This window comes from Polypterus senegalus, chromosome 15, assembly GCF_016835505.1.
Source record: "Polypterus senegalus isolate Bchr_013 chromosome 15, ASM1683550v1, whole genome shotgun sequence".
Lineage (NCBI taxonomy): Eukaryota > Metazoa > Chordata > Cladistia > Polypteriformes > Polypteridae > Polypterus > Polypterus senegalus.
In genome coordinates, this window is record NC_053168.1 from 562189 (window position 1) to 588189 (window position 26001).

At 48.2% G+C, this 26001-nt stretch overlaps 1 protein-coding gene across 1 annotated transcript in view; it reads left to right on the plus strand.

Moving 5' to 3' along the window:
- Positions 1–13903: 13903 nt before the first annotated feature.
- Positions 13904–26001, plus strand: part of stt3b (STT3 oligosaccharyltransferase complex catalytic subunit B) — a 95321-nt gene continuing 83223 nt past the window's right edge. The window contains exon 1 of the mRNA XM_039737171.1: positions 13904–14461. Coding sequence (XP_039593105.1) covers positions 14199–14461 — 263 coding nt within the window. The 5' untranslated portion in view covers positions 13904–14198. The remainder of the gene's footprint in view (positions 14462–26001) is intronic.

A 26001-nucleotide genomic window follows, 5' to 3' on the forward strand; every position in this document is an offset into this window, starting at 1 on the left:
TTTGAGTGTAAGTGTGTGCAGCGTTAACTCCGGCCTCGTGTCCCAGTGTGTGTCGCGACCGCACTCTGTTAAAGGTGAACTCGTCACATTAGTGCACTGCTGACAACCTTAATTGTCTGTACACTTCTTATAAGGTAAGAAAATGAAATCAAAATCTCAAACTTACGAGGCCCGCTTCTGACCGTCACGTTTGTGTTAATGAGGTCATTTGTGGCCATCTAGTGGCCATTTTCAGTATGGCAGCTGTAGACAAGACGCTTACTAAATGAATCACAACTCATTCTTTTGTTGCTTTGGAGTTTTTGTTTGTTTATTTATTTGTTCAGTTTGTCATCTTTATTGTTGACCACACACACACACACACACACATATAACAAATGTTCAGCCACTGGTTTAACTGTCTGGTCCAGAAGACATTAACTTCATATTAAAGTCTGAGAGGCTGGACTGGACCCCCGTGTGTTTTAACAGACAGGCCGACCAGCCCAGTCCTTTAGGTATGGGGGTGTCGTGGGGTCTCGCGGTGAACGAGTGCACTCAAGGACGGTGGTGAAGGGGTTAAAGAGGACGTCCAGCTCAGGAATGTCCCTTTAAAAACAAAGAACTAAACCTTTTTAGACATCTTGGTGGATCTTAGGCCTGCTGCCACCCACATTAGCCCATGCAGAAGTCAGATGTTAGTCAGTATAGCGCCTTTCACGGTGTATGTTAACACAGCCAGACATTACTCAGACGGTGTGCTCTCAGCTCTTTGGCGCCACCCAGTGGTCACCCAGATAAGAAGCCGCCCCTCTGACCAGCTGGACCTTTCACTTTTGTCGTTTGTGCCGTCAGATTTCAACAGATTGTTACGCTAATATCATGGAGCACTAGGGGGCAGCACTGCCATCAAAGCAGCTGTCGCTTTGAGAACAGAAGGAAGACGAGAAGCGGGCCCAGCGTGAGGGGAGACGAGGGCTCAGATGAGCCACTTAGTGAGCCGGCAGGTAACGGCACAACACTGCACTTCACCTCGGTGTTTAATGATGAAAGGCACTATATAAACCAGCGTAAACATGGCCCACATTGCACTCGGCTCCAGTATCCACATCAAAGGATGTGTAATCAAGTCAACAAGTGCAGAATTGAAACTGAAACAGTAAAGGGACTCATGGAGCGTTACTCAGAATGGCTAACCCTAAAGACAGCAGATGTGCTGCAGCATCTGAGAGAAGAGCGACAGGCCTTCCAATATACGGTCAGTCCGTCCGGACACACGGCCCAGAAAGACACGAATCACAGAACAAATGAAGGAATACAAATCCACAATGGAGCTCAAGCCGCTGTCTCTGACAGACAGTCCTTTGAAGGGGAGAAGCAGAATCGTGAAGTTAATCCTTGAGGTGTCAGAAGTGGATGCCCCCCAACAGACAGACACAGGAGCACAGGTTAAAAGCTCCAAGACGTTACTTTTTCTTCTTCTTTCTTCTTGTACTTTGCCCCAAGCACCACAGCCACCAATACGCAGTTCTAATCACAACTCTCCTTCTCCTCCACCCGACTCCGGCTCCCTTGCTGGGTCTCCAGCAGTCCTTGACCCGATCAGATGGAGAATCTTTAATAAGCCCAGAAGTTCTTTGGGGCTTCCGTCTTCCTGATCCACTAGTACTTCCGGGCTGCAAGGGAAGCAGGACTCCCCAGGTCCTTCCACAGCTCCCCCTGGTGGCACCCAGCAGGGCTGAGAAACTGAACTCCAAGTTCCAGGTTGCCCGTTTTGGAGGAGGCAGGGTCCTGGAAAAGCTGCCTTCCCCCAGTCCTTCCATCTCAGGGGCGTCCCGGCCATCCAGCCCATTGGAAGCAGTGAAGTTGGGAGAGAACGGCGGAGACGCGAGCGGGACGCTTTGTGTGGCTGCCGAGTTCTGAATGTGCCGGAGCCTCTCTGTGTAGATTGTGCAGGAAGGCCGATGAAGCCAGTGGTTCTCGACCTGTGGTGCAGGCACCTCTAGGGGGGCACGAAGTAACAAAAAGGGGGGCGCGAAGACGTGAAAAAAAAAAGAATCAAAAATATGAAGAAAACCAAAACAAATTCCACCTGGCGCTCTCGACATCACTTCCGGGACCGAGCCAATGGGAGTAGACCTCACCAGCTCCGGCCCCTCTGACGTCACGTCCCAGCTCGATCCAATGAATGACGATCACGGGCCCGATCCTTATGACCTCACTTCCTGTCTTGCCCTTTAAAAGCCTGCCTTTTTCCCTCAGTCTCGTCCTGGACTCCGCTGGATGCACATTAGTGCTGTGTATTTGATAAAGACGACTTTGCAGCCAGGATACCTGCCCCAAACCTTCATCTGTCTATGTCTCGTTTTTGTGACGGTAGGTAGAATAAAATATGCATCTACCTTTCAAAAAAAATGTTAGAAGGGGGCGCAATTAAAACTGTTATGAAAACTCGGGTCGCAAATACTTAAAGGTTGAGAAACGCTGCAGTAATCAGTACGAGACGTTAGGAGACAGTGAAGCAGAGTCTGAGCTTCATTAAAGGACACAAATGGGCAACGTGACGGAGATGACAGAATGACGTTTCAGACAGAGGCCTGACGTGAAGCTCAAAAGACTGCGATTTCTGACGACAGGAGCAGGTTTGACATCAGCAGAAACAGAGAAGCTGGAGGCCTTAGAGAGCGGGGAGTTTGGGCCGACCAGTGACACCTCAATAAGTTTGAGAAAGTGATTAGTGATGCCACCGGTGAGTGCGCTGGGAGGCGACCCGTCCTAAGATATAACTGAGAATCGTCTGCATAGCAGTGGAAGTTCAGGCCACGTCTGTGAATAATCTGAGCCAAAGGAAGGATAGAAAGTAGAAAGAGTAAGGGCCCGAGGACTTAACCCCGAGGGACACCACGTGACACAGGTGACGTGAAGGATTTCTGCATCGGCCGCGTGTGACAGACTGTGCCTATTAGAGAGATAGGATGTGAGCCATTGACGATGCCAACAGCAGAGAGACTTTGTGACGATTAGGTGTCAAAGGCTGCACTTTAGTCAAGAAGGAGGAGAACATGAAGAGAACCAGGAGAGGAGATCATGAGCGACACGCAGAGGAGCCGTCAGTGCTGCGCTGTAAAGACTCGTGGAGTGTATCGTCTACAAGGCAGGCATGGAGTTATGTAGCGACCACGCATGCCATCACCTTAGCCAGGAAACAGATGGGCGCTCCTTCCTTGTTAAGGTAGACGCACCACCCACAGCCAGCCAGGCCGCCCTCTTGTCCTGTGAACCCGGGTGTAGATATGTGGCCGCAGTCAGGGGGAGACAGCAAGTTGAAATGTCAGTGGTCACCAGGCTGTTACCAAGTTTCTTTAAGAAGAAACACGGAGGGCACGCAGTCTCAAACCGTACCTTATGTGCCCACTGGCATGAACGGCAATGAGCTCTGCTGAACGTGCAGCGCCGTACTGAAGGTGAAGTAAAGCGTCTTTAAGTTATGAAACAGCTGAAGCTTCACAAGAACAGCTCCGTTTGTGGCCTTTTATTCTGCGTGTGTTTCTGCCCGTTTTCTTACTTCTTCTGCCGACTCTTTGCTTTGAATTTCCGCTAAACCTTTCAAAACAAACCGTAAGACTGAGAGATTTGAACCCGTGCTTGATCCGGCCTTACGCACCTGCACCACCAAAAACACTCGAGGAGCTCCAAATGGAAGCACAAAACGCTCAGTGGTCCCGCTAGCCCACCAACTGAGCCTCCTTTAAAGTTCTCTAGGGGTCCCGTCATGCGATTCCATGTGACTTCACTGTCACATCATGTCACTGCAGATCAGCAGCTGACCAGAAAGTGCAAAGAGACAGGAAGGTGCAGTAAGGCAGCAGACAAATGAGGGCAGCACATCTGAAGCTACAAGTAGAGGGAGACACGAGGAAGACCACGGCGACCTGAAGGCAGATCAGCGAGTGCAGATAAAGGCCATAGGAATGAATAACCGATATCCGAAATGCCGCCTTGTGCAGAACAGCTGAAGTACACACAGGGTGCCCTCAGACGTCACTCATATTTAGAGGGGTCGGCCATTGACAGTTCAGGATGGCGCCGCCCTGGTGGAGGGTTACATGGCTGGAGTGTGTGCCGCCGGTCAGCAGCGGGATGCCAATGACGTGCTAGGCCTTCCTCTCAGCCTCGGAGCAGCTGGCATTGCCCACCGGAGTGCAGTTTGTTAGTCCGTATGAGCTCAACAGGATCTGAGGAGACCGGCGGGCTCTGTGACTCAAAGTGTTTACGGTCCAAGGAAGGACCTCGGAGATGTGGACACCCAGGAATATGAAGCTGGACGCACACCCCACCTCAGGCCCATTTATATGGAGGAGGGCGCGTCTGCTGCCTTTAGTCTTCTGGGGATCCACACTGAGCTCTTTGGTCTCCTTGGTGTCAAGGCCGAGACCACCCGCCAAGCCCCCTCTTGGCATTCTACCTGACATCAATGACCTCAATCAGTCCTCAGGGTATTCAGGGTTCTCATGGAAGATGATGACGGTCATGTGGACTTCTGGCCTTTAATCCATCAATGGAGGGACATCACGGTGCTTTGGGCAGAGGATGTCTGGTGGTTTAACGTGACAGATGGGGGTCTCTTGGTCCAATCGCAGAGAGCGGTGCTGATGCTGAGCTTGCAGGGTTTAGTTATGGGTTTGGAGGGGATGAAGGTGTTAACTGCGGAGCAGAAATCAATCAATAACACCCTGACGTAGGACTTGTTGTTATCTGGGCGTGTGAGGGCAGAGTGAAGAGCTGAGGACATGGCGAGAAATGCCCCCCATCACACCAGCTTTCATGGCGTTGACCCTCACAACCGAGTGTCACAGCAGCGATCGAGGCTCAGCAGGCCAGGCAACCTGTTCTTAGCTGACAGGAGTGTCACCCGCCGAGGTCTCCAGCTGCTTCAACGTTTCACGTCTTGTGCATTCAGAGCTGCTCTTCTGCACACCTCGGCTGTAGCGAGTGCTTATTGGAGTTCATGTCGCCTTTCTGTCAGACCAGTCTGGCCATTCTCCTCGGACCGCTGGCATCAACATGGCATTCTTGCCCACTGGATGTTTTCCCTTTTTTCGGCCCATTCTCTGGAGACGGCTGTGTGTGAAAATCCCAGGAGATCAGCACTCTCTGAAATACTCACGGCAGCCCATCTGGCACCAACAGCCATGCCACCACATTCAAAGTGACTTCAGTCCCCTTTCCTTCCCCATTCTGATGCAGGTGGTCTTGACAATGTCTCCATGCCGCCATGTGTTTGGCTGCTCAGATATCTGCGTTAACATGCTGGTGTACCTAATAAAGTGGCCCCCTTACCCTGGCTGCACAGTAACACCTCAGCCCACTACGACCTCCTCGTCTAATCAGGAAAGTGAATGACGGACGTCAGGGCCGCGCCACGCTGCCCATTCTGCTCTTCTTGGCGTCCATATTCAGTTTCTGGACTTTCTCCCTGTGGTGTGTGGTTTAGATCTTTCTCATTTTTGATTGTTTCATTTTGACCAGTAAGATGCCAAGGTTGTAGTTAGGGGCGGAGTCATGAAGGCCGTGACCCAACAACACGATTGGTCAGAAGGCCGTCCTCCTGCGCGTGTTGTCTCTCTGAGTTTCGGGACCCACTCCTCGTTTTCTTATTCTCTCCTTTGATCGACCGTAGTTGTCCTGACTTCGCCGGTTTTGTCTCACGATTTGCTTCACTGCTGTGTGCCCTCGGCTACTCATTTCAACTTCCGCCAGTCCCCCAATCTGCCATGTCACTCATTTGCTGCCTTGTATCACACAACAGGTACGCTGTATACTGGCGTGGACATGGTGAGCAAGCAAGAGGACACTGATCAGGACGTCACAGTCACTTCCCTCTCCTGACACCAAGGACCCCATCATGGCCTGCCTGCCTACTGCCCACCCGCCTTGTGTGGTCTCCATGGCCTCCACAGACAAGATGGTGTCAGAGCTGAACAACCTCACCAGGTGGCAATAAGCGGCGTGTCCTGTCGGAGCCTCAGACCCCCCACCCCCCGCCGCTATACACACACGTGCTTATGGCACACCGGAGCCTCAGACCACCCCCTACACACACACACACACACACACACACACGTATAGCGCACCATATAGATGGACAGCACGTGTCTGTGTGAATAACTTGGTACTGTAAATAATTACACCCAAACGGTGGAGAGGGACGTTCAAAGGAGACTTTTGGACTGCAAGTCATTTATTAACCCTCAATGCCTGAGCTGGCAGGCCACCTTGAAACCCCTAAAACGTCGTCATCTTTTAAAAAACGTCACAGATCAGCGGTCCAAACAGCCAGTCAGGCCATCGCACATCAGCCAGCAAACCATTCACCCCATGTCTGTCCCTGGAGGTCACAAGACCCCAGGCCCAGAGTCAAGCAGGGGGACGGCTACAGGGGGTGATGTCTGCCCACCCACTGAAAAATAAAAATACAAATCAGTACAAGTAAAGCTGTCGAGACACACTGTGGCTCATTGAGGTATTTCGGTGCATCCCAGGCTGACGTCCTAGTGAAGCCACTGGGACAAGAAGTGACATCACAGACATGGCTTGAGAAACAGAACAACAGACAGTGACAAAGCTGGGACAGAAAGGACACTCCGCCTACTAGACCCGCCTGCCACTTGAACAAGTGTACGTTTACTTTGACGACCTGGACCTCCAATTTCCCCACATGGGATTAACTTGGTTGTTCAAGTCCCAGATGCTCCCTGCCTCAAATCTGCGTGTTCTCTCCGTGCCCATGTGGGTTTCCTCTGAGTGGGCTGGCAATGCCACATGTGTCTGCGTGCCCACCCTGCAATGTGCTGGCACCTGCCCCGGGGCTGATCCTGCTTCACACCGCGACCCTGGACAAGTGGCTTAAGAAGACTGACGGAGAAACTGAACTCCTCGTCTACAAGATGGCTTTTACTCAGGTCGGTCATTTTCATAAACTGTCAGAAGTGCGTCTCTCAGCATTTTGACAAGATGACACTTTCACAGGAGAATGTGCTGTACAAAGGGGGGCACACGCTGAACAAGAATTCAAAGTCCCTTCTCGAGTTTTCCACAAAAGAAAAAACATCAACTGGAAAGGAATGGCAGCAGACACGAGGAGCAGGTGGTCTGCAGTTTAAATGGCATCAGACACAAACCGACAGAAACAGCTTCTAATTATCAAACTGGGGGGACAAAAGCCTGCAGTGACGGGGGTCCTTGTTGAATTCTTGGTTTGTTGTTCTCCCCCCCCCCCTTTTCCTCTGGTGGTCTTTCCAGTTCGATTTGGGAATAATTTGTCAACCAACTGTAAACTGTGTGACATTCTTGAAATAAAATTAAATTCAAAAAAGAAATATGCCTGTCCAGCAGGAAAAGGTGGTGTGCTAGATAGACAACAGAACAAGAAATAAATGCCAATAAACTGGCACTTAAACACCCCTACAGTACAATAACAAAAGAACACAAGGAGGGGCTCTGGGAGTGAAAAAGCACAGGTCTGGGATAAACTGGCAGCCCACCCGGGCTCATTTCTGTGTTGTGCCCAAAGCGTCTCAGAGGAGTTGCAGACTTAAAGTGGGTCTGAAAATTGAAGACCCTCCACTGTGATTTTAATACTAACAAAAAATTGACCTGAAGTTAGTCAACTTCTATGGACACCATACCCGTGGGGGGTGTGTGACAATGTAATGGCGACAAAGGCGCTATATAACACCGAGGCCTGCTCTCTGATTACACATACGGACCTCTCTAACTGAGCGGCCTGCGGCGGACCGGCAGCCCATCCACGATCAGCTCTGCATGGCAACGTGCCTCGTGAAGGTGGAAATCGCCCTGCCGCCGCAGAAAGAGACGAACGAAAACCGCTGGAAAGACCACTGTGCTCTCGCGGAGACCCCCGTCGAATCATAACTCGACACCGAGCTCCTGGAAACGCGCAAGTCTTCGACGAAGGCGGGCCGTCATGTACCGTGAACTTCACTTTACAGGACCGTTTCGTTTTGCTGCAAGTTCACCAAAGGAAAGGTCCCTTCTTTGCAGTAGCGTCGTGATGAGGTGTCGCCTTGTGTCCCCTTTTACAGTAGTAATCGCGGTGGCTGTTCGAACCCGCAGTTCCACTACAAGCCACGTGACAGCATAACAGCCCGACGCAACTCAACGTGGTGTCTAATGCAGCGAAACACATCGGTCTTCGCTACAAACGAGAGAAACAGCCACGGATGGAATAAGAAACGCTGCCCGCCACCTTGCAAGAAGACGCGCCCGCACGAAGCACACCTCCCACTTCGACTGCGAAGGTCAACATAAAGTCAGCGCGAAGACCTCGCACCTCGTACTGATTGGATAAATCATGAACGACAGCCAATCAAAAGCAAGCGGAAGGCGGGACTCACTGGGGCACTGGGTCCAGCGAGCCAATTAAAGGCGGAGGAAATCACGTCAATAACAATCTGAGAGCGAATTGGCGACGACCAGAGCGTTTAATTTAACGATGGAAGAAAATCAAATTTAAAAAGAATTCAATTTAAAAATGTAGGAGAAACAAAATTAACAGAAGGGCTGATCGTCTAGGAAAGGACCCTTCAGAGAAGCCGGATGGACTTTTAAAACAACACTGACTCGGCACGGAGATCAGAACGTCCTGACGTACGTGGGCTTTAAGTTTATGGCGAGTTCATGGAGTTTGATAGAAAGTGCGGTTTTGATTGTTCAGTAAAGGAATTCCTACAGCTTTAGTTAATCTAGTAATAGAGTGCATTACATATTTACCTTCATTAATGTTGTTGTTCTTTGGAAGCATAAACTTTGAAAGAACAAATTATATGTCCCCCAAAAGCAAAAGAAGTATCATCCATCCATTATCCGACCCGCTATATCCTAACTACAGGGTCACGGGGGTCTGCTGGAGCCAATCCCAGCCAACACAGGGCGCAAGGCAGGAAACAAACCCCGGGCAGGGCACCAGTCCACCGCAAGACACACACACATCAAGCACACACTAGGGACAAATTAGGATCGCCAATTTACCTAACCTGCATGTCTTTGGACTGTGGGAGGAAACCCATGAAGACACGGGGAGAGCATGCAAGATTCATGCAGGGAGGACCCAGGAAGCGAACCTGTGTCTCCTAACTGTGAGGCAGCAGTGCTACCCACTGTGCCACCGTGCCGCCCCCATCCATTATCCAACTTACTATATCCTATCTACAGGGTCACAGGGGTCTGCTGGAGCCAATCTCAGCCAACACAGGGCACAAGGCAGGAAACAAACCCCGGGCAGAGCACAAGCCCACCGCAGAAATAGAGAATATGTAAAATACAAATCTAGAATTCAATACAATAAAGTCTGATGTGCTGCTTTCTGAGTTTTGAATGCAGAGCTGTCATGTGAGCCCCCCGATTGGCTGAACTGTGATGGCACAAGTGGGTACCACTTAAAAAAGTACCTGCACCGTACACCAGGGGGCACACATTCCTTAAAGTCACAAAGGGGTGCTGTTTGTCCAACAGACCCCAAGGAGGACTGATTGTCACAGTCTAATAATACCGACTGCCCATCTAGGGCTCCAAGTGGGCTCTGAATCAATCGGTAAGCCTTCCTGCGTCGTGTTCTGAGCTCTGACAAAGCAAAACAAAGCCATCCAAACATCACTGTGCTCTTCAGAACAAACAGAAGAAATGTGACCCCTCAGCCTGTTTGTCACTCGTCCGTTTAGCTAATGGACCACCACAGCTTCAGAAAGTCCTCTGCTGAGATGGGAGAACCTGACAGAAGGACCACCATCTCAGCAGCACTCCATCAATCAGGCGTCCTCGTGACTAAAAGGCCAATGACATCTATATGCTGCTTACAGCTTGCCAAATGGCATTTAATGGACTCTGAGAGCACAAGTAAAAAGGTTCTCTGGTCTGAGGAGATGAATTTGAAGTGTTTGGGCAGAACTCCAAAGACGATGTCTGCAGAAGACCAGGCGCTGCTCATCAGCTGCCTCATACCTTCACTGCAGTGACACATGGAGGTGACAGGGACAGGAAGACTGCTCAGAATGGAGGGAAGGATGAAGTAGGATGAGATATACTTTATGAATGCAACCAAATCCAGAGAGCTCCTTGAAAACCTGCTCCAGGGTACACAGCACCTCTGACTGGGGCAAGAGTTCAATGAGCCGAAATACACAGCCAAGACCACGCTGGGGGGGCTTCTGGACAAGTCTGTGAGTGTCCCTGCCAAAGCCCAGACTTACACCCTCCTGAAGATGTCAGTCTGAGAGGATCGGCCCGGAAACACGGGGTTAGCTGTCCAAATCCAGGTGTGCAAAGCTTGTAGAGACATCCCCAGGAGACCCGGAGCTGGAACTGCAGGTCCTACTACATGGCTGAATGAACCCTCTGAATGCCAGTATGAATGAGCAATTTCATTTTTTTATATCAAAAACATTTGCAAACCTTTCTGAAAAGAAGTTTGCACTTTGTTAATATAGTGTAGAATGATGGACACAAATGGCCAAAGTGTCCATTTAAAATGAAATCTACAGCAAAAGAAAGTCTGCGCAGACTGAAGGGGAGACCACCGCCTGTTAGCTGTACGGCTTTCATCAGGTGTGCCATATAAGCATACAGTGTATACTGTACATAATCACACACACACACACAGTGCATTCGGAGAGTCTTCACAGCGCGTCATCACTTTCTCCACATTTCAGGCCTTATTCCAAAATGGATTCAATTCATTTTTTTCCTCAGAATTCTACACACAACACCCCATAATGACAACGTGAAAAAAGTTTACTTGAGGTTTTTGCAAATTTATTCAAAATAAACAAACTGAGAAATCCCATGTCCATAAGTATTCACAGCCTTTGCTCAATACTTTGTCGATGCACCTTTGGCAGCAATTCCAGCCTCAAGTCTTTTTGAAGATGATGCCACAAGCTTGGCACACCTATCCTTGGCCAGTCTCACCCATTCCTCTTTGCAGCACCTCTCAAGCTCCATCAGGTTGGATGGGAAGCGTCGGTGCACAGCCATTTTAAGATCTCTCCAGAGATGTTCAATCGGATTCAAGTCTGGGCCACTCAAGGACATTCACAGAGTTGTCCTGAAGCCACTCCTTTGATATCTTGGCTGTGTGCTTAGGGTCGTTGTCCTGCTGAAAGATGAACCGTCGCCCCAGTCTGAGGTCAAGAGCGCTCTGGAGCAGGTTTTCATCCAGGATGTCTCTGTCCATTGCTGCAGTCATCTTTCCCTTTATCCTGACTAGTCTCCCAGTTCCTGATGCTGCCACCACCATGCTTCACTGTAGGGATGGTATTGGCCTGGTGATGAGCGGTGCCTGGTTTCCTCCAAACGTGACGCCTGGCACTCACACCAAAGAGTTCAATCTTTGTCTCATCAGACCAGAGAATTTTGTTTCTCATGGTCTGAGAGTCCTTCAGGTGTCTTTTGTCAAACTCCAGGCGGGCTGCCATGTGCCTTTTACTAAGGAGTGGCTTCCGTCTGGCCACTGTACCATACAGGCCTGATTGGTGGGTTGCTGCAGAGATGGATGTCCTTCTGGAAGGTTCTCCTCTCTCCACAGAGGACCTCTGGAGCTCTGACAGAGTGACCATCAGGTTCTTGGTCACCTCCCTGACTAAGGCCCTTCTCCCCTGATCGCTCAGTTTAGATGGCCGGCCAGCTCTAGGAAGAGTCCTGGTGGTTTTGAACTTCTTCCACTTACGGATGATGGAGGCCACTGTGCTCATTGGGACCTTCAAAGCAGCAGAAATATTTGTGTAACCGTCCCAAGATTTGTGCCTCGAGACAATCCTGTCTCGGAGGTCTACAGACAATTCCTTTGACTTCATGCTTGGTTTGTGCTCTGACCTGAACTGTCAACTGTGGGACCTTCTATAGACAGGTGTGTGCCTTTCCACATCATGTCACATCAACTGAATTGACCACAGGTGGACTCCAATGAAACATCTCAAGGATTATCAGGGGACACAAGATGGACCTGAGCTCAGTTTGGAGCTTCATGGCAAAGGCTGTGAATACTTATGGACATGGGATTTCTCAGTTGTTTTATTTTTAATAAATTTGCAAAAACCTCAAGCAAACTTTTTTCACGTTGTCATTATGGGGTGTTGTGTGTAGAATTCTGAGGAAAAAAATGAATTGAATCCATTTTGGAATAAGGCTGTGACATAACAAAATGTGGAGAAAGTGATGAAGCGCTGGGAATACACTCAGGATGCACTATACATACGGTCATAAGAGAAAGTTTGGGAAGCCCTCTTAATTCTTTGGAGTTTTGTTTCTCATTGGCTGAGCTTTCAAAGTAGCGACTTCCTTTTAATATCTGACATGCCTTATGGACACAGCAGGATTTCAGCAGTGACATTAAGTTTATTGGATTAACAAAAAATATGCAATATGCATCATAACAAAATTAGACAGGTTCATAAATGTGGACACGCCAACAGAGATATGACATCAATACTTAGCTGAGCCTCCTTTTGCTCCTTTGGGCCTCCAGACGCTGTCCTCCTATAGCCTGTGATGAGTGTCTGGATTCTGGATGGAGGTATTTCTGACCATTCTTCACACAAAATCTCTCTAGTTCAGTTCAATTTGATGGACAGCCTGCTTCAAATGATCCCATAGATTTTCGATGATATTCAAGTCAGTGAACTGTGACGGCCATTCCAGAACATTGGACTTCTCCCTCTGCATGAATGCCTTTGTAGATTTCCGACTGTGTTTTGGGTCATTGTCTTGTTGGAATATCCAACCCCTGCATAAGTAATTTCAACTTTGTGACTGATGCTTGAACATTACCCTGAAGAATTTGTTGATATGTTCGCTTCCCGGGTCCTCCCTGCGTGGAGTTTGCATGTTCTCCCCGTGTCTGAGTGGGTTTCCTCCCACAGTCCAAAGACATGCAGGTTAGGCGCATTGGTAATTCTAAATTTTCACTAGTGTGTGCTTGGTGTGTGGGTGTGTGTGTTCATGCGCGCCCTGCGGGGCACTGGTGCCCCGCTCGGGGTTTGTTCCTGCCTTGCGCCCTGTGTTGGCTTGGATTGGCTCCAGCAGACCCCCGTGACCCTGTAGTTAGGATATAACTAGTTGGATAATGGATAGATGGATTTAAAGGGTTATTTTCTGTCGATCATTATCAAAAGAGGCAAATTTTATTCCAATATGACTTAATGTGAAACAATAAAATGTGAAGACGTCCAAGGGGTGAAGACTTGCCATTAATTAAACAGCAGCATACTATCCGTGCTGTGTCCGTCTTGCGCTGTTGCCGATCCTTATACTTTGGACTTTGTTACGCACTTAAGTAATGAGAGACATTTTATGCCTCCTCTGTGTCTAAGTTTTATTCCGATAATACTGCACGTGCGATGCAGAATTGTCACGCGTACTGCTCATTAAGCATTTTAGACAGCAACGGCTGGCGATAAAAAAAACAGTGAGTGTGGGTAGCTAGCAGAAAAGAGAATGCCCATCAGAATCGTCAATTTCTTGAAAACTGATAAACCTTCAGACGATCTGAGCCAGTGCTTTTTTGAATGACAACTGGTTGTGAAGGCCCTTTAGAACATTAGCGGACCCTTACTGTGACTCCATTGACAACTTCGATTCTTCGCAGCTTTCAACTTTTACAAAACTGGGTAGCAGTTCATTTAATTCATTGGCTGGCGGGCACGTGACGTCAAGCCCTTGCTCATTCTTGTCCTCCACTGATTGGCTAATGGGGTGACTACTCTAGGACCTGCCTTCCTCAAGCCGGCTGTCGCGTCATTCTCCTTGCTATTCGCCAAGCTGCTTGTCAATTCGCGTTGGAGGACGAGACCGCCACGATTTTAAGGCGGGGCCAAGCGCGCTCCGCCTTCGCTCTCTACCTGTCGCGTTGTGAGAGGCAGAACGCGCTTCCTGTAGTCGGAGCCCCGCCTACATCTCCACCCTCTGGCGGACTGGAGTCAGAGACGCCGCTGCGCGTGAGAGTTCGGCGGGCGGCTGTAATGTCGAAGTGCTGGTAGTTGCGTCTTGGAATTAATAGCAGTAGAGCACATCTGATCGGGGGGGAAGAAGGCAGACGAGGTGGAGGAGGCGGAGGTGGAGAGAGAGTGGGAGACCATCGGGGACTGAGGCGGCGGCAGGGGCTCTCTTCTCAACCTAGAGTCACACAAGCGGTCTCTACGCAGAATATGGCGGAGCAGCAGTCCGTCCCCGACGGCAAGCACAAGGCATCCCCGAAACCCGTTGGCTCGCCCGTGGGCAACAGCCGGTCGAGCTGCAGCGGCGCCGCCACGGCGGGCAGTGGAGGCCTGTCCGGTGGCCTGACCCAGCCGGCGGGCTGGCAGTCCCTCCTCTCGTTCACCATACTCTTTCTGGCCTGGCTGGCAGGCTTCAGTTCCCGGCTGTTCGCTGTGATTCGCTTCGAGAGCATCATTCACGAGTTCGACCCCTGGTGAGTAAAGTTCGACGCGGCAGTGCTCGTTTCTTTGGCGCTTTTGCGCGAGGTTCGCGGGGAAGGCAACTTTGTTTCGGGCCTCGGTCAACTTTTAGGCCGAAATTGTTCTTTGGCAGGTAAGCGCAAGGCGCTGCGCTCGCAGCCCCAGTTGTTCTGCACTTCAGTTTCTTTGCTGCAGCTGTGCCGGGTGGCGTTTCAGTTTGGCGCGGGTGTTGTTTTATTTGTGGGCTTCCATAACCCCTCCGAGTTTGCAGTTATTTTAAAATGCGACCGTTTCACGAGTCGCGCGGTTCGTAAAGGCGCGTTATCAATAACGCGAGTGATCGGTTGAACGAGAGCTGGCAGCGAATTGCACCCCTTTGGGATTTCCAAAGCTCAGCTCGCCTCGCCGCTGATGGTGCTTCTGCACCCGGAAGTGGCACGTTTAAGGAGCCCTTTGAGCTCCCTCCCTCTCCTTCTGCCTTCTTGGAAAGTAAATCGTTATTTTGTTTAGCGCCATTGGCGACACGCGCCGCCACCAGGCGATTTCCACTTGAAACGAGAGCGTGTATGAAACGGCTCATCGACACCATTAATAGGGAGCAACAACCGACAGATAAAGCATCTCGCGTGGCGTGTGTGCACTTGACGCAGTGGCACTTGCATCTGGTCCCGCGGTCATCACGGTTGGCCTTTCTTGGTGGCTGCTGGGCATGTGGAGGAGCTGCTTTTATGAATGCCACCGGGCATCGCTATGATCGCGAGCGCTCCACGATTCGGTGCACGTGTTGTTGGGTTTTTCACACAGGCAGCCGGACCCAACGGTTAATCAGTTGACCCGGAGGAGGTCAACAGTTGGAGTTTATTCTCCAGAGCTCTTTAGGAAAGCATTCTTGTCAAATTGTATACTTCTGACACAAACAGCAATGGATCGTAGAGACGCCGATTGATTTTTAGTTCAGTTGCAGTAAATTATTCATTTGCGACCCGTCACAAGTGGGGACTTAGTTGGGGTGCGTTTTGAAGCCCATCGGAAATGTGCGCGTGCGCCGTCAAGAACACCACCATAGAACATAAAAGCGTCATGTAGAATTGTAAAAACGAGTGGCAATGTGCAAGAGCCAGCTCTATAGACCTGACTAAGAATGTAAAATAAATACAGGAGTGTGGCAGTTGTGACAGGGACACACTGGGAGTTTTCCTTTGCACAGAAGGCAGAGGGGCTTCAGGCACCTTCAGAAGTGGACTTGATGTTTTTTGGAGGGTTGATGGGCTTTGTTGCTTTGCATTTTTTTTCTCATGTTCTAATATGTGCACGACCCAGTTTAATACGTGATGGAATAATCTAAAGAAATGTTGACCATCTGCAGTGTGTCTACTAAAACTAGGATGGGTGATGAAGTCTGATGCCAGTCTGTGGCAGCAGGGTACGCTTGTGCCTACCTACACCTGCATCGATTCAAAGTCCTCGGTTAACACGTCTCGGATGAGGGAGGAGAGTCGTTTGAACAGGCATTGAATTGTTGAGGAAGTAAAATTGTATTAATGAAGTGTCTAGCACAGACAAGTCACAAAGCGCTGAACAGTAAGACCTTGAAATAAACAGAATATTAAAACAAAATACAGAGCCATGACGCACACACAGTCGGACCTAATGGTTTGTCGATTGACCCGACAGGTGGAGTTCTTTAGGAAGGCACTTCATCAAATCGGGTGCTAGTGACACACATGAGGATGGACTGTAGAGAGGCCGATTGATTTTTAAATACAGTAAATCAGTCATTTCCAGACCTTCATGATCCAAGTTGGAGTCTCGGTGGAGACGAGGGTGGGCAGACTTTCGCTTTGTGGATTAATCAGGCACATTTGCTCGCTTCAGTGCACCTTCAGACCTGAGGTTGTGGGTACAAATCCCACCTCTGACTCTTTGTGACCACGAGCAGCTCTCTTCACTTGTCTGTGCTCCAATTGGAAAAACAAATGAAACGGAACGAGTTCTATTCAAATTCTTTAAGTCGCTTGGAAACATTAAGTAGAAACTGAATTCCATATGCAAGACCCTGTCCTTTACCTTGGAGTTAATAATATAAAGAAATATTGTCCTCCAGCAGCATGTCCGGGTACAGTGGCCAAGAGCCATAGTGAGACCTGATCGCACATTGTGGTGGCGTTGCCAGTCAGTGGAAGGGCACACTTTGCACACACCCACACCTGCTCATGAGTGGCCAATTCAAAGTCACCGGTTAACATCTGAATACAGTGGGGGTGCCCAGATTAAAAAAACACAGACGCAGGGAGAGTAGGCAAGTGTACCACCCACTACAGCTGGCAGCCAGTAATCTCTGAATTAGCAAGTACTGCACCGTCTCGGTGTCGAGGACAACTGGATTTCTTGATCAAGGCCTGTGAGGTCCTCGTTTGGCTGGTCCTTACCCAGCAGTCTGCATATCGTGATTAAAGAAAAGACGAGAGTGTAGTGCGAGGACCCTCCTGAACCTGAGCTTTGAATGTTTCGCCTGTTTATCTGATACGACTGCCTTCTCGGGTCACATCACGAAGGACACGGGTTTGATTTAAAGGACATCCATCTGCATGTGGCATTCGAGACTTTGAGAGCTTTGGCTGAGGGACCTGAAAGTGAATTTGAGTTGACCAACACCCCAAATCTGAGACCACCTGCAGGTGAATGCAAGCAGCTACCCCATTTGGGGAACTTTTGGGCACTCATGGGTTTAATCCTGATTGTTGGTACATTTCTGAAGTAGATCAAGCTGCCTGCTTATGTCATCTCTCGTCGTTGTGTCCTGCAGTGGCACAGTGCCTGGCACTGCCTGCTGCTGCACTCCTCCAGCATCCTTGGTTTGAATTCCACACTTTGTTGTTGGCTGTGTGCAGATTGTGAATTCTAATTTGTTTTTTTGACATGTACCCCACAGAGGTGTAGGTTAAGTACATTGGCCTGGTTTGTGTGTGGCCAGGTTTGGTACCCATGTTTTGGCCAGGGTAAAGTCTAGTGCCCAGTGGTCCTGAATTTGGTTCCATGGGCTAGAGAGTGTGGGTATGAAAGTATCCACCATCTTCTCCTCTGAGCTCCAGATGGCGACTGAAGAGAAGGAGCTTGGGGCTCCTGTGAGGCTCCATTCCTGTTAGATCAGGGGTGGGCAGCGTTGGTCCTGGGGGCCAAAGTGGCTGCAGGTTTTCCTTCCAACCCAATTGCTTAATCAGAAACCAATGCTTGCAAATCTCAGACCTGATTTCATTTGAGGGCTTGTTAGGTTGCAATGTAATGTTCTTATATCTGCAGTTTTTTTTTGTTCCCTTTCCATTGATCTCATCCTGCTAAAATGTCTGAATCTTCTCTTAAGTGGTTTTTAAACCAAATGATGCAGGATGAGTCCACGCAGGTGTAAATGGAAATAAGCGAGATGGAGAACTGCCAGCTCCTTTGTCATTTACATCTTATTGCTATTAAGGAGCCATTAAAACACTGAATGTGGCCGTTTAAGCCTGAAATGAGTAGCTAAGAGGGGGGAACCTTAACAAGCGAGACCACTAAAATGAAGCATCAACATGTCACGTGAGCAACAGGCGCTTCATCAGCAAGAACGGACTTCTCATTAACAAAGTGGGTTGGATTAAAGACCTGCTGCCGCCTCTGCAGCCCTCCAGGACTGACGCTGCCCACCCCTGTCGGAGAGCTTGGCGCTCTGGGAAGTTCTGAACTGCCAGCAGCTCTGATGTGAGGTACGGAGCTGCTAAGATCGGAGTAACTCTTAGTCTTGTGGTGTGGAGCTCTTCAGAAGTTCACCTCTAAACACTCCCTGGACTGACTCCATTATGCTGACCCCTTTTGTAAGTCGCTTTGGATATATCTAATGTAAATGTCAGTAATGATTTTAGCATCTGGCCGGAATGGACCATAGTGAGCAGGCCCAGGGTCTGACAATTCCAGGGAATCTCTTGATTGAGTTATCAGCGAGGGAACTGAAGGAGTTCTGCTCTGTCAGAAATGCAACCTTCAGCCTGGTCAAGTGGAGCGAAGATGAATGAATAATGAAGAGATAACGGCCGATCATTCAAACACGTAATTAGCTGGTTGTCTTAATTGTTAGGTCCGCTAGTTTGTTGAGTTGATTTTTAAGGGTATGTTGGGTTTCCATTTTGGTTTGAATGGCACCTCGCAGGTCTTACAGTGGACTGTATGTGCCATGAGCTTATGAAAGGCGCTATATGAATGTATTATTCTCTTGGCTGATGTTTGAGGTCGGCTACTTTTTGGGTGGTGGGGGGTTTACTGTTGCTGTAGATGATGAATTAATTAATGTATTCATCCCCCCCCCCACCGTTGAAGCTAATTTTCGTGTGTTGTTTGTACCCCCATTTTGTTTGCCTATGATCAGTGCTGTCGTTTCATTGGCTGTTAGCAGCTCCTGAGTTACTTTTAGGGACACTGTGACTAAATGGTCCTTTGGTGTTAAGTGGCCTGGACATGTCACAAGTTCATCCAAGTTTGCGGATTTCAAAAAGTCTGTTTGTTTATTTGCTCGAAGACGCCCTTTACTACAAAGAGGACGGTTTCATTTATGTTAGGTAGAATGCCCAGAGGGGACTGGGTGGTCCCGTGGCCTGGAACCCCGGCAGATTTGATGTTTCTTTTGTTTTTCTCCAGCCGTCTGGAGTTTCTTTTGTTTTTTCTGTCCACCCTGGCCATCGGACCACCTTACTCCTTTTCTATGTTAACTAATGTTGTCTTATTTTAATTTCTTATTTTGTCTTTTATTTTTCTTTTCTTCAGTATGTAAAGCACTTTGAGCCACTGTTTGTATGAAAATGTGCTTTAGAAAGAAATGTTGTTGTTACTATGGCCAGCCAAAGCCACGCTTAGTGTTTACTTGGACGTCTCTTCTGCTGGTTACTCCATGAGTTCTCTTGATTGTGTTTCTAGCACTTCCTTGCTCGCAGAGTATTCCCTAAACAGTCGCTTGAGCCTGTGCACATTGGCACGTTGGCACGTTGGCACAGTGCAGGTGAACTTGGTCTCCAGTTGAAGAGGCGATTGTTTTCACTGCCGTCTCAAATCGATTCATCCAGAGACGATCCGTTGGGGTCATAACAAGAGGGACGGGCAGCTTTTTAAAAATGTAGTTAAAGACAGAATCGTACAATTTGTTACGCATTGAAAAGATTACGCTTCATTTTATTAGCGAGGATTTCCATTCTGGGCCGAAACCCGGCAGCTTCATGGTTTCTGTAGGCCCGGGACTGTTGGCCATCAGTGGAGGCCTTTCAGATGAAGCAAATTGTGTGACTTTTTATGAAATATTAAGGCGGCGGGCCCAGTTAGTAAATGGGCGCATGAGGGGACATTTCAGAAGACTCCCCCCTAGTGTAAGGGGGCGCCTAGGCCTTCTGCTGGGGGTCCTCCATGTGCTGTCATGGCGATGCCTCAGATGGATGTCTAGTCGGGAGTTCCCATTTTCAGCTATTGATTTTGTTCTACTTCAGTGGTTCCCAAGTTCAGTCCTGTGGGACTCTTGCGGCTACGGGGTTTTATTTCAAGCAATTTCACAATTAATGCATCGTGTTTACTTTTCATTGGTCTGATGGTTTAATGAGCTGCCTTTGTAGTCCCTTAAAGTAAGAAGGAGTTTAAAGGCTGCCGTTTGCCACTCTTTCTTCCTGTGGACTCGGTGCCAAGTGTATCCATCTTAGCAATGAGCAGTGCAGGCGCAGAGTGTTAAAGGCGGCTGAAGACTTTTTGTCGATGAGCGGTGAAGTCGATGTTGATGACGGACACCTGAAAACGTTTCAATTCCCCCATCACCCTGTGTGACTCTTCCACTGTTGTGGCTTCATTTATGTGACCTTAGCAGGTCCGGTTTGAAATCCCCTGTGATTCAGTCATAGGGGTCCGCAGCTCAGAGAGGTTTGACTTTTGCCTTGAGCTGCCTAGGGTGGGCTCTGTGTGTGGATGTGAGCCGAGAATCAGGGAGTGCTGAGCCGAACATGTGACCCGTACAGTGAGGCCACCAGACAAAAAGAAGCATATGGATGGGTGTTTGGACCTCGCAAACGGAGACGCGGCTCGTCTGTCTGATGTCCTGTTCGTCGTGTTGTGAGAATGGAAAGTGATGGGTCTGGGACCGCCAGTGGACGCACCTCACCTAGAAAACACACACACACACAGGCAGCAAGTGTGGTGGGATGACACGGAAGTCGTGTAATCCGTCATCCCCTGCATTTCTAGCAGTGTAATGCGAACGTTTAACAAAGTCGTTTAGTGTGCAACGGACACTTACAAGAAATTGGGAAATGCAAAAGAAGCAGACGGACGTGTTTAAAGAACACAAAGACTTAGCGATGTAATGTAAATAGTTATTAGTCACCAACCATGTCATTTAATTTATTGTTTTTGGTATTTGGTACACTGCATTTATCCTGAGTAGGGAAGATTGGCTGACCCCCAGAGGTCATGTGAAATGACATAGTACAGCAAGCACCTCGGGGGCAGTTTAGAGCTTAAGGGCCTTGATCAGGGGTCCAGCAGAGTAGGACTTCAGGATTTGAACCAGCAGCCTTCCCAATACCAGCGCAGATCCTTTAAAGTAAGAGTGACCGCCCTGTTCATAGTGAGTCTTCGCAATGACGGACCCCCAAGTAATTATGGCAGTCAAGGAATTTTAGAACCCAAAGTTTCATCTGTTTAATAACTGAATGTCGCAGAACTCGTCTCGTGGTCCTTGTTTCTGTTTTGTCTTCACTGTTTTAGTTCCTTTTTACTGTCTGCTTTGGTCCATTTCAAGTATTTTCTTTAGATTTATTATTTTTATGTATGTGTAAGTAGCCGTGCCCCGTGGCATTACCCGCGTAGTAGTGACACAGGACAGCGAGGAGGCCCCGCCCACTCCTGACGTCACGCTTTCCTCTCCCCTCGGCCCACAGACTTGGTAGTCTCTCGGATTAGTGCAAATATCTCACTCCTGCAAGCGAACCCTGATACTTGGGGGCGATGAGAGAAGTCGCAGAATCAACCGGAATGTTCAAGCAAATTCTAGAAAAAAGTCCGATCTAAATCTGTCAAGTAATTCTCTCGTTCACTCGATAAGCGGAGGTAAGGTTATGCTGTGTGTGTGTGTGTGTGTGTGTGTATGTATATACAGTGGTGTGAAAAACTATTTGCCCCCTTCCTGATTTCTTATTCTTTTGCATGTTTGTCACACAAAATGTTTCTGATCATCAAACACATTTAACCATTAGTCAAATATAACACAAGTAAACACAAAATGCAGTTTTTAAATGATGGTTTTATTATTTAGGGAGAAAAAAAATCCAAACCTACATGGCCCTGTGTGAAAAAGTAATTGCCCCCTTGTTAAAAATCACCTCACTGTGGTGTATCACACCTGAGTTCAATTTCCTGATTACTGCCACACCTTTTCAATCAAGAAATCACTTAAATAGGAGCTGCCTGACACAGAGAAGTAGACCAAAAGCACCTCAAAAGCTAGACATCATGCCAAGATCCAAAGAAATTCAGGAACAAATGAGAACAGAAGTCATTGAGATCTATCAGTCTGGTAAAGGTTATAAAGCCATTTCTAAAGCTTTGGGACTCCAGCGAACCACAGTGAGAGCCATTATCCACAAATGGCAAAAACATGGAACAGTGGTGAACCTTCCCAAGAGTGGCCGGCCGACCAAAATGACCCCAAGAGCGCAGAGACGACTCATCCGAGAGGTCACAAAAGACCCCAGGACAACGTCTAAAGAACTGCAGGCCTCACTTGCCTCAATTAAGGTCAGTGTTCACGACTCCACCATAAGAAAGAGACTGGCCTGCAAAAACGGCCTGCATGGCAGATTTCCAAGATTTTCCAATTTTGCTAAGAAACATCTCAATGATTGCCAAGACTTTTGGGAAAATACCTTGTGGACTGATGAGACGAAAGTTGAACTTTTTGGAAGAAAAATGTCCCGTTACATCTGGCGTAAAAGGAACACAGCATTTCAGAAAAAGAACATCATACCAACAGTAAAATATGGTGGTGGTAGTGTGATGGTCTGGGGTTGTTTTGCTGCTTCAGGACCTGGAAGGCTTGCTGTGATAGATGGAACCATGAATTCTACTGTCTACCAAAAAATCCTGAAGGAGAATGTCCGCCATCTGTTCGTCAACTCAAGCTGAAGCGATCTTGGGTGCTGCAACAGGACAATGACCCAAAACACACCAGCAAATCCACCTCTGAATGGCTGAAGAAAAACAAAATGAAGACTTTGGAGTGGCCTAGTCAAAGTCCTGACCTGAATCCAATTGAGATGCTATGGCATGACCTTAAAAAGGCGCTTCATGCTAGAAAACCCTCAAATAAAGCTGAATTACAACAATTCTGCAAAGATGAGTGGGCCAAAATTCCTCCAGAGCGCCGTAAAGACTCATTGCAAGTTATCGCAAACGCTTGATTGCAGTTATTGCTGCTAAGGGTGGCCCAACCAGTTATTAGGTTCAGGGGGCAATTACTTTTTCACACAGGGCCATGTAGGTTTGGATTTTTTTCTCCCTAAATAATAAAACCATCATTTAAAAACTGCATTTTGTGTTTACTTGTGTTATATTTGACTAATGGTTAAATGTGTTTGATGATCAGAAACACTTTGTGTGACAAACATGCAAAAGAATAAGAAATCAGGAAGGGGGCAAATAGTTTTTCACACCACTGTATGGGGCAAATAGTTTTTCATACCACTGTATATATACAGTGGTGTGAAAAACTATTTGCCCCCTTCCTGATTTCTTATTCTTCAGCCATTCAGAGGTGGATTTTCTGGTGTGTTTTGGGTCATTGTCCTGTTGCAGCACCCAAGATCGCTTCAGCTTGAGTTGACGAACAGATGGCCGGACATTCTCCTTCAGGATTTTTGGTAGACAGTAGAATTCATGGTTCCATCTATCACAGCAAGCCTTCCAGGTCCTGAAGCAGCAAAACAACCCCAGACCATCACACTACCACCACCATATTTTACTGTTGGTATGATGTTCTTTTTCTGAAATGCTGTGTTCCTTTTACGCCAGATGTAACGGGACATTTGCCTCCAAAAAGTTCAACTTTTGTCTCATCAGTCCACAAGGTATTTTCCCAAAAGTCTTGGCAATCATTGAGATGTTTCTTAGCAAAATTGAGACGAGCTCTAATGTTCTTTTTGCTTAACAGTGGTTTGCGTCTTGGAAATCTGCCATGCAGGCCGTTTTTGCAGGCCAGTCTCTTTCTTATGGTGGAGTCGTGAACACTGACCTTAATTGAGGCAAGTGAGGCCTGCAGTTCTTTAGACGTTGTCCTGGGGTCTTTTGTGACCTCTCGGATGAGTCGTCTCTGCGCTCTTGGGGTCATTTTGGTCGGCCGGCCACTCTTGGGAAGGTTCACCACTGTTCCATGTTTTTGCCATTTGTGGATAATGGCTCTCACTGTGGTTCGCTGGAGTCCCAAAGCTTTAGAAATGGCTTTATAACCTTTACCAGACTGATAGATCTCAATGACTTCTGTTCTCATTTGTTCCTGAATTTCTTTGGATCTTGGCATGATGTCTAGCTTTTGAGGTGCTTTTGGTCTACTTCTCTGTGTCAGGCAGCTCCTATTTAAGTGATTTCTTGATTGAAAAGGTGTGGCAGTAATCAGGAAATTGAACTCAGGTGTGATACACCACAGTGAGGTGATTTTTAACAAGGGGGCAATTACTTTTTCACACAGGGCCATGTAGGTTTGGATTTTTTCTCCCTAAATAATAAAAACCATCATTTAAAAACTGCATTTTGTGTTTACTTGTGTTATATTTGACTAATGGTTAAATGTGTTTGATGATCAGAAACATTTTGTGTGACAAACATGCAAAAGAATAAGAAATCAGGAAGGGGGCAAATAGTTTTTCACACCACTGTATATGTACGTGTATATGTGTGTGTATACTGTATATGTTTATTAGATATATAGACACAGAGCGAGCAAGCGAGAGGTTTCACTGCTGTGTCACTTCCATGTTCTCTCGGGCCGCGTGTGCTTTGTGGCTCTGGAGACCCGGCTGGTCCAATGCTCTTCATTTTGCTGTTTCCCGTGATTATCGTGCGCGTTGTTTGCTGTATTGAGCCGTTGCTCGTTCCCCGCTGTTAGATCTTTCAATTTGTGCCTTTGTGCCTCTTCAGAGCACTTCTGTGTTTCAGAGCTTTTGAGAAATGAATCTTTTAACTTGTCAAGAGTTTTTCATCTGCCCCGATTCACAGCCAGAGGTTAAAGGTCGGGGACATTTGTTACCGTCTTTTTGGACTTTTATTTCAGTGGCCAGTTTCCCTTTTGAAGCTCTCGGCAGGGTGCGCCAGTGAGGGTTCTGGTTTACTCCCAGCCAGTGTGGAGGCCTCTGAGGAGTTTGTGATGAAGATAACAACTCCTGATGAGTTTTGCTTCTTTTGTTGTTTCCAGTCGCAGTGTAATCCCCCTGGCAGATGTTGGCATGGCCCCACTGCCCGCAGAAGCTTTAGGAAAACTGCCAAAGCAGCATGCGTGATGGACGTGCTCTTAATTGCCTCTAATCTGTGGTGTAAATTCCATGGTTGGGTCTTCAGGTTTCGCACCAGACACAAGTGGTACAGATGGCCAAGCGGCCAGTTTGCTGTTGATTGGCTGCACCTTCTAAGTGGAAGCACGAGGCCTGCTGTCTTCACTGCTGGGGGGATTGTTGTATTTAAAACATGCAGACGCGCATGATGGAGGATCAGAAAGGCAGGGCTTGTATGTTGAGATTGTTTTGCACTGATCTAGTAACGTACTGTTGTGAAGTATGGGCGATAAAGGCAATGCTGGCACACACACACACACACACACGAATCATGGATTCAAATCCTGGCTCAGTCACATCAGATTGCGAGTTTGGATGTTTTCCTTGTGCCAGTTTCATCTGTTAAAAAATGCATCGTGCGACTGGCAGCGCCGCCGGAGATAAAAGCAGGTCATTGTTGACTGGGAGGCCTGCACTCGGCGATGAAGAAGGAGCAGCAACTGCAAGCCGACCTCTCGTTCAGTTCAGATGACTTCTGTGTAGCACCCTTGACCGAGTACAAGGTGACAGCAGTGACGACGCATATTACGTCAGTTACGGTAATCCACCTGATCACGGTGAAGTGTACACACGCCAGTCAGCCATAACATTTACACCCCCTGCCTCATACGGTGTGCGTCCCCCGCGGGTTTGATGGGCCTCAAGTTCCCTGAAGGTGTCCTCAGCCTGCTCACTAGGCACAGCTAGTGAGGATGGCCTGCAGATGCTGGTGAGAACAGATGGAGAAATGTGAACTGCCATGTAGTGGGGACAAGGTGTGGGAGACAGTGGGTCGGTGACACTGAGAGGGGCGTTCAGGGAGCTCCCCATTTAGCTCACGCAGAGCAGGTCTTCAAACTGAAACATGTTGGCATCTGAGTAGCTGAGGCACTGGTGAGCCTCTGTGACAAGAGCCAAGTCCGTATTGTGTCAGTGATGGTCACTTAGATGTCTGCAAGGATTAACAGGCCACCCCT